This window comes from Podarcis erhardii (assembly GCF_964252035.2).
Source record: "Podarcis erhardii genome assembly, chromosome: 1".
Classification (NCBI taxonomy): Eukaryota; Metazoa; Chordata; class Lepidosauria; order Squamata; family Lacertidae; genus Podarcis; species Podarcis erhardii.
The window spans coordinates 122290115-122307686 of record NC_138497.1 but is presented as its reverse complement, the minus strand read 5'-3'; the positions used below and the strand labels follow the sequence as shown (position 1 = coordinate 122307686).

At 43.4% G+C, this 17572-nt stretch overlaps 1 protein-coding gene across 1 annotated transcript in view; it reads right to left on the bottom strand.

Moving 5' to 3' along the window:
- WDR75 (WD repeat domain 75) overlaps positions 1–12813 on the bottom strand; it is a 30861-nt gene extending 18048 nt beyond the window's left edge. Inside the window, exons 1-7 of the mRNA XM_081870797.1 lie at positions 12670–12813; positions 10179–10308; positions 8946–9011; positions 7847–7946; positions 5343–5467; positions 4213–4283; positions 1207–1317 (exon numbers count right to left, since the gene is read on the bottom strand). Coding sequence (XP_081726923.1) covers positions 1207–1317; positions 4213–4283; positions 5343–5467; positions 7847–7946; positions 8946–9011; positions 10179–10308; positions 12670–12755 — 689 coding nt within the window. The 5' untranslated portion in view covers positions 12756–12813. The remainder of the gene's footprint in view (positions 1–1206; positions 1318–4212; positions 4284–5342; positions 5468–7846; positions 7947–8945; positions 9012–10178; positions 10309–12669) is intronic.
- Positions 12814–17572: the final 4759 nt, after the last annotated feature.

The following is a 17572-nucleotide window of genomic DNA, read 5'->3' as shown; positions in this document are numbered from 1 at the left end:
GGGGGAAAAAACCATTCAATTTAGGGCAAACTTTCCAAGTTAGGGATCTTGAGGAGGAGGACTGGTGCACAAAGAGATACATGAAGCACCTTGGGAAACTGCTAACCTATGTTAATTCTCGGGTTCTAATTATATTCTCCTGTGCTTTGCATACAGAATAAAAACATGGCACTGTGATTCAGCTAAAGAGCTCTGTTGGCATCAATAGACTTTCACATGGGGACTGCTCACCAGACAGGAAACTGCAGGCCTAAAGGTGATGGCGCATTCAAAGCCCAAATAAAATGTGGTCCACCTGCATTGCAGTCCTTTCTAGTGGGATGTACATCCCAAGGTGTATTCCAATACACATGGTGCATCCATCCTCTCCCTCGGTTACTTGCCCACTGACAACTAAAACTGGATTAAGGCCAGAAGCCTCAATACCAGGTCTTTTACCAATAACCATGAGAATGGTCTGTAGGCAGATGGAGCAGTCCTACTACTGCAACTAAGCAGGTTTGGTCAGGTCAAGAGCCCCGGGAACCATATGTAAGCCGGTGGAACGCTCTGCCACAAGAGACTAGGGCCCTGTGGGACTTGACATCTTTACGCAGGGCCTGCAAGACAGAGCTGTTCCACCAGGCCTTTGGTCAGGGCACAGCCTGACTCCCTCCTTTGGCAATCTTCACAAAACTCTAGCCCAATGGTTGCCATCAATTTGATTTGAATTAATTTTATAATGAAATGATTTTAGAATGTTGTATTATTTTATTGTTGTTAGCCGTCCTGAGCCTGGCTTCAGCTGGGGAGGGTAGGATATAAATAAAATTTATTATTATTATTATTATTGAGTTCTTTGGAAGACTGGACTATACATGTAACAAATAAATAGCCCTTGCTCACTTACAGATATGCACTCTTGCCACTATTCAAGTATGAAGATTTAGAGTAGATATTTCCAACAACTATTAAATTGTACAGCAGGCCTCTTCTCCTTTGCCTCCAGCTGCCCCAAGTATATCTTTACCACTCCATAATCAACACCTTCTAAGACAGAAACTTTCTCTGCTGGAATCAGAGGCGCATTTTATCGCAAGCTTTGGCAGGGAGAAGAGGCCGAAACTGTGCCTTTGTACTGCAGACTTGCACTGCAAGATTACAGCAAGGAAGGATATGCATGCTTATCAGAAAACCACTGCCAATAGCAGCAAACGTTTGTCTCACCACAGCCGGATTTTGCCATCGCTGTGTCCGCTTGCTATGCAATCTTCCTTTGGGTGGCAGGCTACGCAGGTGAAGAAGTCGCTTATTCTGGATTTCCCATCTACAGAAAAGCTTCAAAAACAGGAGTCATGGCTTTAAGTTAGTTTGGCTGGACTGAGCTGAAAGAAATGTCAACTAATCCCTGGCTGCTCAACAGTGCAAGGAAGGTGGATGGGGAATACCTTTCCATTTCTGGGATGTACTAGCAACCATTGCATAAATCCCCCCCCCCCCGAAGCATTTCTGATGCAGTAGTATCTGCCACTAGGAACATGCAAGAAGAGCACATGCTCTTTCTGTATAACTTCAGCAGTTTTCCTTTCCATTGTGCTCACTCTGACAAAGTAAAGGTAAAGGTAAAGGACCCCTGGACAGTCAAAGGAAACTATGGGGTTGCGGTGCTCATCTCACTTTTCAGGCTGAGGGAGCCAGCGTTTTCCACAGACAGCTTTCCGGGTCATGGAGCCAGCAGGACTGCTTCTGGCACAACGGGACACCGTGACGGAAGCCAGAGCACATGGAAACGCCGTTCACCTTCCCGCCGCAGCAGTACCTATTTATCTACTTGCACTGGCGTGCTTTTGAACTGCTAGGTTGATGATCTCTGGCGGGCTAGGGACAAAGGTGAGAGCTGTTTCCTGGTTCTGTTGGATCTCTCAGCAGCTTTTGTTACAATAGACCATAACATCCTTCTGGACTGTCTATAGGAGCTGGGAGCACTGTTATACAGTGGTTCCGCTCCTTCCTCTTGGGCCGTGTCCAGAAAGTGGTGGTGGGGGATGAGTGTTCAGATCCCTGAGCCCTCACTTGTGGGGTGCCTCAGGATTCTGTCCTCTCCCCCATGGTTTTTAACATCTAGATGAAGCCGCTGGGAGAGATCATCAGGGGGTTTGGACTGGGTGTTCATCAATATGTGGATGATACCCAGCGCTACCTCTCTTTTAAATCAGAACCAGTGAAGGTCTTGTGTGAGTGCCTGGAGGCAGTTGAAGAACGGATGGCGGCTAAGGGATTGAGGGTGAATCCTGACAAGACAGAAGTACTGTTCTTGGGGGACAGGGGGCAGGCTGGTGTGGAGGACTCCCAGGTCCTGAATGGGGTAACTGTGCCCCTGAAGGACCAGGTGTGGAGCCTGGGAGTCATTTTGGACTCACAGCTGTCCATGGAAGTACATGTCAATTCTGTATCCAGGGCAGCTGTCTACCAGCTCCATCTGCTACGCAGGCTGAGACCCGACCTGCCTGCAGACTGTCTAACCACAGTTTTGCATGCTCTAGTTATCTCCTGCTTGGACTACTGCAATGCCCTCTACGTGGGGCTACCTTTGAAGGTGACCTAGAAACTACAACTAATCCAGAATGCGGCAGCTAGACTGGTGACGGCCACTGAGACCATATAACACCGGTTCTGAAAGACCAACATTGGCTCCCATTATGTTTCCAAGCACAATTCAGAGTGTTGGTGTTGACCTTTAAAGCCCTAAACAGCCTTGGCCCAGTATACCTGAAGGAGCGTCTCCTCCCCCATCGTTCAGCTCAAACACTGAGGTCTAGCCCTGAGGGCCTTCTGGTGGTTCCCTCACTGCGAGAAGCAAAGCTACAGGGAACCAGACAGAGGGCCCTCTCGGTAGTGGCGCCCGCCCTGTGGAATGTCAAAGAGATAAACAACTACCTGACATTTAGAAGACATCTGAAGGCAGCCTTGTTTAGGGAAGTTTTTAATGTGTGACATTTTAATGTATTTTTAAACTTTGTTGGAAGCCACCCAGAGTGGCTGGGGAAACCCAGCCAGATGGATGGGGTATAAATTGTTATTATTACTAGGTTGGCAGGAGCTGGGACAGAGCAACAGGAGCTCACTCCATCATGGGGATTCGAACCGATGACCTTCTGATCAGCAAGCCCAAGAGGCTCAGTGGTTTAGACAACAGCACCACCTGCGTCCCTACAAGGTACAGGCAGGACAGCACATACTCTGTATGCAGAAAGTTCCAAGAGCTCCAGCTATGGCTGGGAGAGAATCCGGTCTGGACGTATGAAATGATTATATAGAAGGCAGCTTCTATTGCTCCTCCAAGCCTTATCCTATGGGATTTACAGTACTATCACTGGTTCATTTTGTTGTTGTTGGCATTCATTTGTCTCAAGAGACAATGGAGTGCGCTGGGGTGTGTGTGTGTGTGTGTGTGTGTGTGTGTGTGTGTGTGTGTGTGAAGTCAAACCTGGATAGTGTGTATGGAGATCCTGGACTGCCCAGACGACAAGACACCCCCCCCCCCCAGCCTCGCTGTGGTCCAAAGGAAAGCAGAGCAATATGTTTGGCACCAGTTTGGCTGCAGGAGATGCCAGAAGGAGGCACAAAGGCACCATCCACTTAGGAAATTCCACTCCAGATTTGTATAGGGTTTACTCCTTAGCAGATAAAAGGAGCGGGGGCACTGTTGTCTAAACCACTGAACCACTTGGGCTTGCCGATCAGAAAGTTGGTAGTTTGGGTCTGCACAACGGGGTGAGCTCCCATTGCTTTGCCAGCCTAGCAGTTCGAAAGCATACTAGTGCAAGTAGATAAATAGGTACCACTACGGCGGGAAGATAAATGGCGTCTCCTTGCACTCTGGCGCTCGTCCCACTGTCCTGTTGCACCAGAGGCAGTTTACTTCACCTTTTCCTCTTTAGCCTTTCCTTCTCCAAAGATATTAATAGCTGGGAGATATCCAGCTAAGTCATATTCAGAATAAATCCCCTAAAGTCAATAGAATTAAACACATTGATTTCAATTGGTCTACTCCAACTACAGTTTGGATATCACCATGTGGGTTTTTCTTTTCTTTTCTTCATTAATAAGCATAAGTGTTATCAGGGCTACAGACACTTCTGTAAGAAACAGCAAATTCCTGGCCAGTTCAGAAGCAACAGATGCATATTCAAAGCAGCAAAGCAATTACTAGCTGGAGTTGTCTGCCCTCACCTGTAAAGCTTCTTTTTCCTGAAGAAACAGACGACGAGGTGACCGCCGCAAGCAGATACCACATATTCACCCTGTTATAAACAAAATATAGTTTAGTACATGCCAGAGTCCAAGTGGATTAAAATGTATGATAAAAAAATAATAATAGAACATGTGATGGGCAAACTGCAAGAGACAGACAACTGCTATGCAAGTCAGCTAAAGCAGCACAATGGTATATTTGCAACCAGTGCTTTTTCCCTTCTAAATCAAATTCAGACATTTCCTCCATGGCTTTTACCCAGAGTGATCTCAAGAGAAATGATGGCTAATTTAGGTGCCCTGAGATCTGGATTGAAAGCGGAGTTTAAAGAAACATAGCAAAGATGCTGAACATGGGTGTAGTCAGCCTAGCTGCTGGTGGCAAACCACAAGGTTGAAGCTCCTTTGGCTCCACAGAACTGGCCATGTGGTTCTTGGTATCCTAAGACATAGGAGTGTACCCAAAGGAGTTTTGGGCTTGCGTTTTACAAAAACATGCCATACACCCCACTGCCTTTTGTTAACCTGTTTTTGGAACAGGAAGTGTTTCCAAAACAGCCTGAAAAGCAGACCTCATATAAAAGTGATAAATTCCTTTGAGAACACAACAGGTAACAGATAAAAAGGTAGCTCTTTGGATACCCCCTTAAGGCAGAGAGAAATACAGGTATTTTGTGTCCAGGGTCAGAAACAGGGAAATTTAGAGAGGGATTTCTTCAAAACTATACAGAATATGATACTTACAGCAGAACACCTATGCTATAATGCGGTAAAGGATTTTATGGTAGTTAGAAAGCCGCCCTGGCAGTGACTGACTATTCTGTCCACATTTCATGGAAAAGCAAAAAAAGTGGAAGGGCCTCTGCATTGGATTGGCTAAATTTCTGAGATTTTACAGTGGGCAGCCAAGGCAAAGAGGCTAGGAATGCAACGAGTAAGGCTGTGGTTGGAGAACAGGCTAAGAAGAGGGTGCATGCTCTAAGAGCTGAGGAAGTAAAGAAGGATGATTTGATATCAAGTTTGTGCATGCAGACCTCTAATATGATATACTGAAAGAAAGAAAGAAAGAAAGAAAGAAAGAAAGAAAGAAAGAAAGAAAAGGTATATACTTCTCTTCCAAGCGCTGTACATTTGGGTGACTGGCTTACACCATCCAAAATCAATTCCAGATCATTGGCTTCTACTTCCTGACCTGGTGTTTTGGGGATTTTCAGTGAAGCTAGCTGAAATGGACCTGATGGAAACAAAATTTATTTCAGTTTTAAACCAATTATTCTCATATAGATGAAATAATAATATTTTTTTTATCACATCTAACTTTTATCTCATTCATTAGCTTGAGTGCAATTAGGCTACAGTGGACGCTCGGGTTGCGAACGTGATCTGTGCGGGAGGCACATTCGCAACCCGCAGCGCCGTGTCTGCGCACGCGCGGGTTGCGATTTAGCGTTTCTGCGCCGAAACCCAGAAGTAACCCGTTCCGATACTTCCGGGTTCGGCAACCCAAAGCGTCTGTAACCCGAGGTATGACTGTATTTTGTTGTATGGCCTTTATTTATCATATTTGCACCAGGTTGTCGTTCCCAGAACTCAAAGCGACATCAACAATGCTGCCTCATTTTATTCTCCTAACAAGCCTACACAAAGACTAAGTGTACTGTGAATTATAGCAGCATTTGTGGTTCAGTGGCATAATTCTTGCCTGCCACGTGGGAGGCCTAGATTTGATTCCTAGCCAATGCAGCAACATGCCTTATGAAACTCTGGGATAGCTCAGTCGGTAGATCATGAGACTCTGAATCTCACGGTAGTGGGTTCAAGCCCCACATTGGGCAAAAGATTCCTGCATTGTAGAGGGTTGGACAAGATGATCCTGGTTCCTTCCAACTCTACAATTCTATGGTTAAATAATATTTCCCCCCACAATGCTCGGCAAAAATTAACACGCACTGTGAAAACTTTTATAGTTACAGACAAAATTATGGCAATGTATATCTCCCTACCATGATGCCCTCCAGCAGGTTGGCAAAAGCTGATGAGCACAGTGTTTCATTTTAAGCATGACTGCCACACTAAGATGAGGAGCATTAAATGCATTGGGGCTAGCCATTCCTACCTTTAGTTCTTTTAACCTGCAGTTCATCGATCCTCTAAATAAAATACCTGTTTGTGATACAGCAGCTTATACTAAAACACCTAAAGCATTCTTCCCATGCTAGGCAGTGAACTGGAATAAATCTGTAATCCCACTAATTCGGGGGTGGGATTTGCACTCACGGTAACAGTGCACCTTGTCCCCTATTCGCAAAGCTGTTGCATGCAGTTATGTTAACAGATTCTGGGCTGTGTAGTCCCAGCCCACCTATTCTGCACTGATTAGGCTTTCCTGTGTCAGCATACCACAGATAGTGCTGATATAGCAGTCACTGAATATCACCCTAACCATAAATGCTTACCAGCCAGAACAAGCAGTTCACGGGACTGGGCTTCAAGTTCTGAGCAGCATATATGACAGCTATGCCTCCACGCTCCATAAATGTCCAAATCCAAGACAACATAGTGTTTTAAGAAGTCTGCTTAGCATCTTTTTCACAAATTAAGAAACCTATTTCTACTCCTCTGCTGTCCTACAGCACAGGGCGGTCCAACTTTTCATACCCAGTGGGCTGCAGTAGTGCTGCCACACACTGAACTAAATTTCCATATTGTAAATTGAAGTGTTAACAATACATTTAATATTTAATATACATGATATATGTAATTAAATATATTTAATTAATATATGTAATTAAATACACTTAATTAAACACACAATTGATAGATCTAATTACTACACAAATTTAATACGCAAACAGATGTGTGTGCTTTTGTTAGCAAAATACGACACACTTTTTAAAAAAGGTTTTAAGATGTTATCTCTTGATTGTTGCTGATGACTGCCATTAAAGGCGGACCACCCTGCTATAGCAGGAACATTCCAAACAAACAGGAGACCGGATTCAGCATTCTCTGCCAGCCTAAGGGGTGTTGTGCTAGTGTAAGGGCGAGAATTATGGTTGCACAATATAAAATACAGCGCAACCATTGTGCTAGCAGAAGCCTGCTGTGCAACAGGTATTGGAGCTGCAACCAGGCATTAGAACCATGCTGGCTTCCTATGCCTTCTCTTGCGCAAACCTTTCCACTACCGCAGCTGGTATACCATTAGGGGACTTAAACTTAAGTGATACATAAATTTCCTCTCTGGGAATTTATTCCTTATAGGGATTCTACCCCATCCCCCACCACATACAAAATTCTATTTTTGGTATACTTTTATGTTGAGCATTGACGTATGTGGAGTTTGTTTGTATTTTATTTTGTTCACTTTTGATATGGTCTATACTAATAGTCTATTAATAAATAACCAATCCCTAAGATGTGACGAAGCTCCTATGTACCCCACTTTTCTCCCCAAGGGCAAGAAAAAACAGCAACAAAAGGGGAAAACAATTTCTTTATCCTGCCTTTCTACTTAACAATAAAACCCGCAAAAATGCTCACAGTCTTCATGTTAACAACAATCATGAAAAACAAGATGTACAAAATTAAAAGAACAGCAATTATGACATACCTGATCTTTCATCGTTATCTTTTGAGATGATAACAAACACCGAATTCTCAGATCCCGCAACTGCATAGAATGCAAAGAGTTTGAACCCGACAACCAATGTCTGTAAGAGAAAACACACACATACACAAAATCAATCTCTTTAGTCTCATCTAAAAGCTAAGCTGGAAACCCATGCAAGTTTATACAACCCTGCTAGTTAGAAGGTGTGGAATGGGTTTAGGCACAATTATCAATAAAGTTGTGCATACAGTTCAGGGATGGAGAACCTGTGGCACTCCATGTTTTTGGACCGCAGCTCCCATCAGTCCCTGTCAGCATGGGATGATGGAAGTTGTAGTACAACATCATCCTGATGACCACAGGTTCCCCATCTCTAATGCAGCTCATCTCAGTCATGAATCATCAACAGAAAACACTGTCCATTCTAAGCCTTCATTGATAAGAAGATAAGAGACCCTGCTTATTAGTCTTTGAAGCTAGACACTCGTATGCTGAAAAGAGCCCATTCGCCCCCCTACTCCATTGCAATGCATTTACATTGCAATCCTATACACAATTGGCTGGGAATAAGTCCTGCTCAACTTAACAGTCTTAGTTTTGAGTAGCTACCGTATTTTCTGCTCTATAAGACTCACTTTTTCCCTCCTAAAAAGTAAGGGGAAATGTGTGCACGTCTTATGGAGCGAATGCAGGCTGCGTAGCTATCCCAGAAGCCAGAACAGCAAGAGGGATTGCTGCTTTCACTGCGCAGCGATCCCTCTTGCTGTCCTGGCTTCTGAGATTCAGAATATTCTTTTTCTTGTTTTCCTCCTCCAAAAACTAGGTGCGTCTTGTGGTCTGGTGCGTCTTATAGAGCGAAAAATACGGTATATTGAGGATTCCACTGTAGATGCAGTTAGTGATGACTCGTATCAACCAAGATGCCACAGTGCAGTTTGCACAGCAGTGGCAAAGCATATCCAGGTCTGCAAACAGAGCATTTACTCACGAATCACAGAGATTTGTTTTATTCACTCCGATACATACCATTTCATTAATCTAATGAGAAGCCCATGGGCTGCTATGGAGAAAGAAGAGATGCAAAGAAAACATAACAAACCTTGATGAGAATGCCATCCATAAAATCCCAGAGTTTAATAGTGCCATCTAGAGACCAGGAATAGAGCTGGCGGAGAGAAAAAAGACATATTAAAATGATTTGTAAGCTCCTATTCTGGTTTATCTACAAAGCATTTTGATTCTTAGCAGTGCTGATTACTCCCTGTGTATGACAAAAATGCTAACAAAATGTGAAGTGGTTCTAACAACTCTGAAAAAAGCTCTGACTACTTATTTAATTAAAACTGCACATACCATGTTCTCTGCTGAAGATATAACACACAAGCACATTTACGAGAAAAACAGCCCAGAGATGGGATGATAATCAAAATCAACTACGATGCAGACAAAACGATTGCGACTTAAGTCCAAATAAGTATGTCCTAGCGCCAACCGCTCTTAAAAGGGAATAAATGTATTCTATGAGAAACCAGAATACCAGCAGAGGTGTAGTATTCATCACTGAGCAGACTGTTCCACTAGTTGTGTCTGTCACATAAGGAAGATGCAGCTTTGAGTCCTTTCAAATTCTTATGTCCATAAAAGACAAGATATGAAGCAGCATCTCCATTATAGATCTGCACATGAGGATGAGAGAAAATGTTATCTAAGCTATGCAGACCTCAGCCCAGGCAGGGTTTTATAGGTTTTCCACCAGCATTTTCAACTGGGCCAGGAAGTGATAAGAAACTATTGCAGAATAGGTATAATTTGCTCCATTTGAGCTATACTCATACCTGGCCATAATCATGGATTTGGCCTGGGATTACAACAACAACATATCACAACAACAACAACAACAACAGCAACAATATATCAAATTTCTACGCTGCCCTTCATTCAAAGATTATAGGGCAGGTCACCGTTAAGCACCAGAAAAATTACCTAGGATATTTATCCCAGTTTTCCCTTGAGTGCCAATTTTCTTTCATAAATGTGAGTGTTGGTGCCCTGATGTTGATTAGGACCCTGGCATATGTGGGGAGGGAACTTAAATCCTTTGCCCTCTGCTATGATCCCTATGTGGTTCTGAAATTTTGCAGTGAAAAAAGAGGCTCCAGTGGGAGCTTCCTTGCCCTCTTGTAAATTGCTCTCTCAGGCCCTCTAATCCAAATTGCCCCTCTCCAAGCAAGTTGGGGGCAGGGGAAAGTTTGCACTTAATTACAATTATGTTACATATGCTGCTTGTAGTTTGGCTCTAAGATAGGACTAGCATTGCCAAAATTTTAACAACCTGTAGATGGTTTTGGGGATTCAACTGGACTCCTGTCACTATGTTGCTGTGACCTTGGAGAACATGCAGACATTCCTCTGTAGCTGTACTGTAGACTTTCACATAGTCACCAGAAGCACACAAAAGGTACCTATAAACAATGAAATCAAAGCCAGAAATCAATTAAAAGGCATTTATAGTACTTGACAGAAACAACATAGGCTAACTTGGAAAATTCTAGAAGCATATTAGATAATATTTATCCATCTTCACATCCAGCATTACATGTAAAAGACCAATTCCCAACTGCCAAAGGTACAGAAAAACCAGACTATTTTTCAGTATGGTCCAGTTCATATCTAATGCATACAATACCAAACCATGAATGTGCGGATATGCAAGTACTCTCAGTAAAAATTGTAGCTGTTTTACTCCTCTTCCAGTTCTCCTACTGCCAAGCTATTTGGAGCTAATTTTGGGTGGGAGTTAGCAACTTAAGTCATGGGCACATAGCTTGTCACCTCCAGACAAACCGTACATAGTAAGCAGAACAAACCTTGGCTATACCAAACCAAAGCTGAGTTTGGTGCAGTTTGGGGGAAAGGAGCAATGTGGCCATGATTCCTGCAAGCGCATTTTAGCCATTGGTTTATCTTAATGATACATGGGAACCAGGTCATGGTAGTATTTAAATGCCACGTGTAATGGCATTTAAATACTATATTAAACACAAGCTGCCATGCACGCCTAATACGGAGACAGAAAAGTGAAATATAACTGTTAAAAAATTAAATAAATATTCTTGTATTTTGTTTCTCCAAATGATAGCAATAGACCAAAATATGCTTTTTAAATATATTGGCATTAATATACACAGTGCTTAGAGTAGCATAAAAAGAGTGTACAGCTCATTTTTTTTTGGGGGGGGGGGGACAGGGATGAAACATGTTGACAAGAGGAGGGAATGGAAGCAAAAGATAACTGGAGAATGAACTGTGTTGCATTTATTACCATGTGGTTTAAACACATTTTTGTCATAGTACCAGGAAGTTTAAGGTCTATTAAAAATACCAGTTTATCAGAAGCCTCTTTTACTCTGGATTGTTTGTACCACATAATATATGCACTTTTCAAAACTCTAAGGGGAAAAGGTATAGGCTCAGTGGTAGAGCAGAAGGCCCGGGTATAAGACAATTTCTTATGCTGATCTAGTGTAATACTCCTCTCCTCTTGCATTGCTTTCACTGTTATAAAGATCTTAAAAGCTTACTGATACTGGGGCACAAATCCCCATGAAGAAAAATTCACTGTTTTAACAGAACATACCTCCTATCCCTACATTTAATTGGCAGAATCAGCATCGCCACAGTTGCCACACAATGCCCGTTCTGCATTTGCAATTATATTTTGATAGTTTAGTGTAGCAGTGCCTGCGCTTTGAAACTTGCTGCCTGTTGAGAGCAAACAGGGGCCTTTGCTGTACTCATTCCGGTCCCCACTAAAAATATTCTTGTTCAGGTTGACAGCTGGGGTCATCTTAAACCTATTTTTAGTGTTTTCACTTTTGCGTATCTTAGAACAGGGCAGTAAATTTTGCTGGGCATCCTTTTCTTTTTTTAATTGTGGTAGTCGTTGTTGTTTGAAACCATAATTTTTAGGAAATTAAAAAGGGAGAAGGGTGGAACAAAACCAACCTAAACCGTGCACCTCAGACTGTGTGTGATCCTACAGTCCACTCAGCCTTATGTAGAAAAACCCACAAAACACGACGTGTGTGTGTGTGTGTGTGTTGTTTTTATTTTTGTTATGTATTTTGTCTTTCTATGTTGGTGATTTTATGTTGTAACCACCCTGCGACTTTCTGGAACATGGCGGTATACTATTAATTATAGCAATTATATCATAGTAATTATTATTACCATAAAGATACAGTGGCACCTTGCGTTACATACACTTCAGGTTACAGAATCCGCTAATCCAGAAATAGTACCTCGGGTTAAGAACTTTGCTTCAGGATGAGAACAGAAATCGTGCTCCGGCGGCGCAGCAGGCCCCATTTGCTAAAGTGGTGCTTCAGGTTAAGAACAGTTTCAGGTTAAGAACGGACCTCCGAAACGAATTAAGTTCCTAACCCGAAGTACCACTGTACAGGTAATGAGTCTCACTGCGTGTCTTATAAATAATAATAATAAAAAAGAGTCTCAGCGTGTGTCTTAATAATGGTAGTGTCTTGGCGTGTGTCTTAATAAAAATAATTTAAAAAATTAATAATAATAATAGTCTCAGAGCATGTACTAATAAATAATAATAATAGTCTCAGCGCGCGTCTTAATAATAATAATAATAATAATAATAATAATAATAATAATATGGAGTCTGAGCGCGTGTCTTAATACTACTAGTAATGTGGCGTCTAGACGCGTGTCTTACTCGGGAGTAAATTCAGCCGTCCCGCGGCTTAAGCGGCTGGCATTCCTGAAAAGCCCCCACTGATCCCCTCAGCGCCACTCACTTCGAATCAGCCGAAAAGACCGCGCGGCTCCCGCTCAGCCAACTGCCGCCGCAGCGAACCACGCGGAGCTGCTCATGCGCCACCATCTTTCCTCGGCGACCTCTGACCTCCCCCGACCCGCCTCGCTCCTCCGGAAGAAAGAGCAAAAGCTCCGTTGCCGCTCTAGCCCAAACCTTCCCTTAGAACTCAGTAGCAGCGCCCTCCTCCTCTTTCCGCTCTCCTGTCACGACGTACCAAGGGGTTAAGACCCGTACTTCCGGTTTTCTTACGATTGAAGCCGATAGGGGGGGGGGTGGAGGGACCATAGAGATGGAAAGGAATGGGATAGAAAGAGCTTTCGAAACAGAAACCGGAAGAGCGACGCTCCTCTTTTTCTAGGCTCTATGGATTGAAAGTCCGCCTCAGGGTCTGGCAATCGGCTCCCGGCCAGGAAGAACGGGGCATAGAGCTAGAAATGGAAGAGTCGCGCAATCCTTATTCTGCATGAGGCTGAGTTGCGTCTCCATCTCGCTTCCAATGCTATGTGTACAGTACAGGGTTTCCATCATAGATGGGAAACAACGCAATATAAAGAGTTCACAGTTAAAGGCGACTTTCCTTTAAATACAAAACGTTGAGTTTCATTCATTTTTTTTAAGGGAGGCGGGGCGGCAGCCTCGTGGCATTGCGCGTTTATTCCGCTTGAGTATAAACGGTGTGGTGGCCATTGCGTGGCTTTTGTTTTACTTGGCGCAGGGGGTGTTATGGACAGGTCAAAGCAGGGTATAAAAGATAAAGATAACCCGTTGATGGAAGCCGTTCTGGGGATTAATTGTAATGATAAATGAAGAATAATAATTTTGTTATTTGTAGCCCCACCCGTCTGCCTGAGATTAGAATTGGAGGCACTCCTTTAGCTTAAACAAAATCATGGGTGGGTGACTTTTTACACTTATAATCTTCTACACCAGCGCTTGCCAAGCTTATGTGTTGTGACACGTTAGTGTGTTGGCTGCATCGCACAAATGCTCCCTGCGCTCCTCCTGGGGCTGGAAAGGGGTAAGTTTAACCTGTGGTTTGCTATTAAAACTGAATTACTGTGTCACAACATGATGCAAAACTGAATTACTGTGTCGCCAAATGATGCATGTCTAAAAAGTGTCCCCCCAACATGAAAAATTTGGAAAGCTCTTCTCTACACAAATGTACGTGTGTATACACACACACACACACACACACACACACTCACACTGTATTTTCTCGAATCTACTACTCACCTTTTTTGGCCAAATAATGTTGCGAAAATTAAGGTGCACATTAGATTCGACAGCACATTTACATTCGCCAGCAAATACTTTTTTTTGTTTCAAGGTTCTGAAAATTGAAGTGCACATTAGACTCGAGTAAATATGATAGATAGTCTCCATCGTTTGAAGGCAGTATCAGTTTCCTGCTCACGAGCCTGCTTTGCACGGTGCTGAGAGACCTGACCCTCAAACTTGTCGGGATATCAAGCCCTTTATCAGGAGGAACTGGCAACAATCCTAGGCACCCGGCTTGATTCCCTGTTGACCTCCCTGGCTGCATTCCCCAGCAGGCGCAGGCAAGGTCTCGATCACTGATTCTTCTCAAACGTGAGAAGAACACACCCCTCTTTCCTGCCCCCCCCCCCGGCAGGGGAAAGAGATAGACAGAAACGTATTTACATGCCTTTATTTCTGTCTTTGCAGCATTACAAAAACGTGACTGCTCTCTTCAAGCTCCAGCAGTCTAGTGACAAACACTTCCTGGATAGGAATAAACGGAAGAGCTCATATTACACTCTGAGCTAATTCCGGTGCTTCGCACTGTGAATAGACTGTCCCTCTGACTCCCATGGGCAGTCCCAACATTCCCATCATGTTTACTTTTCAAGCTAGCACTTTGCAGCTGCATTGCATCCATATCGTAACAAAACTTACCGGTATTTTAAAAACAAAACACAGAGCTGTAAGCTTAAATATCATCAATATGCTTATCTCTGCAGACGTTTGCCAACTGAATACCCAGCTGCGGTTGAGCCTGGGGTGAGTTGTATGCACTGGAAAGAGCTTTCCCAGCACTCCTTGATTAAATAGGAAGAATGATAGAGAATGGATTAATTTATTTAAAGGGTACAAAAGGAAAAGCAATCTGCTGGGAGTAAACTGGAGAAAAGAGATATTGGGAAGTTTTCTAACTCTAGATTTCGACATTGATGGTTCATGAAAAATGAATTGAAATATCAAAAGCAGGGCCATGTTATTGCATAATTCTTAGAAGCTTTTTTGCTTGGGTAAGTTGCATGTCGAGGACCCCCAAGACACCCCTGAATAAAAACACGTTCACAAATCATTTTTGTTTTGGATTTTGGCCACAACTTTATTGAATTACAGTAAGTGAGTGGTTGCTTAGCATTGGTTAGCGACTATCTGTTCCCACTTGGAGGCAGGACAACTACACCCATGCGGAAGTCAGTAAGGGTAAGCAATTCTGGGGAGAGAAAAAGCTGGGTGCCAGGCTCACACCTCTCCCCAAATGCTCCCTGGGGCTCTTGCCTGGCCCTAGCCCTTTGTCAGGGATACGAACAAAAGCATGGCGAGCCCCTGGATTCCTTTAACGGGATACCCTTGCAGCAGCAGCATTGAAGGGGCAGGCACAGCCAACCTCATCTCCTCCACCAACCAAAAAATTAACCAATGCCTAATGCCTAATCGCAACTTTGGGACGCAGATGGCGCTGTGGGTTAAACCACAGAGCCTAGGACTTGCTGATCGGAAGGTCGGCGGTTCGAATCCCCGCGACGGGGTGAGCTCCCGTTGCTCAGTCCCAGCTCCTGCCAACCTAGCAGTTCAAAAGCATGTCAAAGTGCAAGTAGATAAATAGGTACCGCTCCAGCAGGAAGGTAAACGGCGTTTCTGTGCACTGCTCTGGTTCGCTAGAAGCGGCTTAGTCATGCTGGCCACATGACCCAGAAGCTGTATGCCAGCTCCCTCGGCCGATAAAGCGAGATGAGTGCCGCAACCCCAGAGTTGGTCACGACTGGACCTAATGGTCAGGGGTCCCTTTACCTTTAACCGCAACTTACAAGTTGTGACGATTTGCTACGCAGTAGGCAAAACCCAAATGGCACCAGCCAGTCAGCCAAATGGTAAAATTCCTACCAAGCCCCTGCTCCAAAGCAAACGACCCCATGACAGGCTTAGCAAGGTCAGTGCAAACAAACCCTAAATAAAGGGAGGGTGGGTAATCCGATGTGCGCAGCAAAAAGAAGAAGCTTAACGCTGCGCACAGGGACCTATATAGCACCTCCATCAATCAAATAAAATTGCAACAATCAATTTCCCCCAGTGACATTGGAAGTGCCCAGTCAAATCCGTGGCCATCCAAACTAATCTGCCCAGCAACAGGGAATGTCATGGTTGCTCCCACCGCAACACGTGCTCTCCATGAAGGAGAGCCCGCTCTGTCTTGTAATACTACCTTTGTTTGATTTTACACCCCATTCCCTCTCAAGGGACATAGGCTCTTCTAAGGCCCACTCTTGGTTAGAGAAATAAAACAGAAGATAACCAGGTAAAAGAAAGCAAGGCAGGCTCTATCATGTGTAACGTGTGAAAAAGGGGTCTTCTGAATGTGTATGAAAGTATCCCCATAAAGAAACACAATTCCTCCATATGCTGTCTTGAACAATCCCTATTTTAAAATATGGATGCAAATTTGGATCGACTGCTCTTGCATGCTAAAACTGGGAAAGCCATTGGGTGTCACTAGAGCTTCATCTCAGTGCTAAAACTTTTGGAAGAAATGGATACATAAAATGAGGGATTATTAGAGCCACTGCGAGTGTTGACATAATGGAATAAAAAAAGCGATCTCTTTTCTTCCTAGGGAAATTTTTTTGATGCTTCCATGCAGCAGACATATGACTCATATTTTTTTTAAATTTTGCAAATGTTCCTATCCACCTCCTTTCCCCCCCTCTTAGCAACTCCTTAAGGATTTGTGGTAGCCCGATTTTCTCTGCATTGTAAATTGGATTATTCAGATTCTGATTTAACAACTTGCAGGCTAGATTGATTTTAAATCAAGTTTCCCATTGGTACTACTTATTCCTTAAACTATGATGCAAATCTGACCACTAAACTGTGTTAGTATACAAGTAATTGAGTATTGATATGTCTGTGTTTCAGTCTTCAATCTTACACGTAGCATGTGTTTGTTGCATTATACAGTGGTACCTCGGGTTAAGTACTTAATTCGTTCTAGAGTCTGTTCTTAACCTGAAACTGTTCTTAACCTGAAGCACCACTTTAGCTAATGGGGCCTCCTGCTGCTGCTGCGCCGCCGGAGCACGATTTCTGTTCTCATCCTGAAGCAAAGTTCTTAACCTGAGGTACTATTTCTGGGTTAGTGGAGTGCGTAACCTGAAGCGTCTGCAACCTGAAGTGTATGTAACCCGAGGTACCACTGTAGCTAAAAAAAATCAACTTTTATCAGAGATCCAGATATGCATAAGAAGGACCATAGTGGATCCTTTTGGCTTTGAAACCATTTTCATATTTTTTTTCTTTCAAGGAAATAAGCATTGTTTTGTACATTATGAAAACTTGGTTTATACCCAAGTCAGACAAATTCTTTCCCCTTGTGCAGGAAAAGTGATCATGAAGAAAACCTGAGGCTGTTTTGTTTTTCTTACATCACGATGTCTACTGTTCACTTTTAAAAAATTGTCTTCCCTTTTCCTTCCATGCTAGGAGGTCACGCACTTACAATGCCAGGGCTGATTAAATGGTTAAGGAAAAATGAAGAAGGAATGGAATGAACCTCTTGAGCATATTTATACCATTAATCACACACATCTGTTTAAATCTGTAGAGACTCCTGAACACTACTTTTTTTCTCA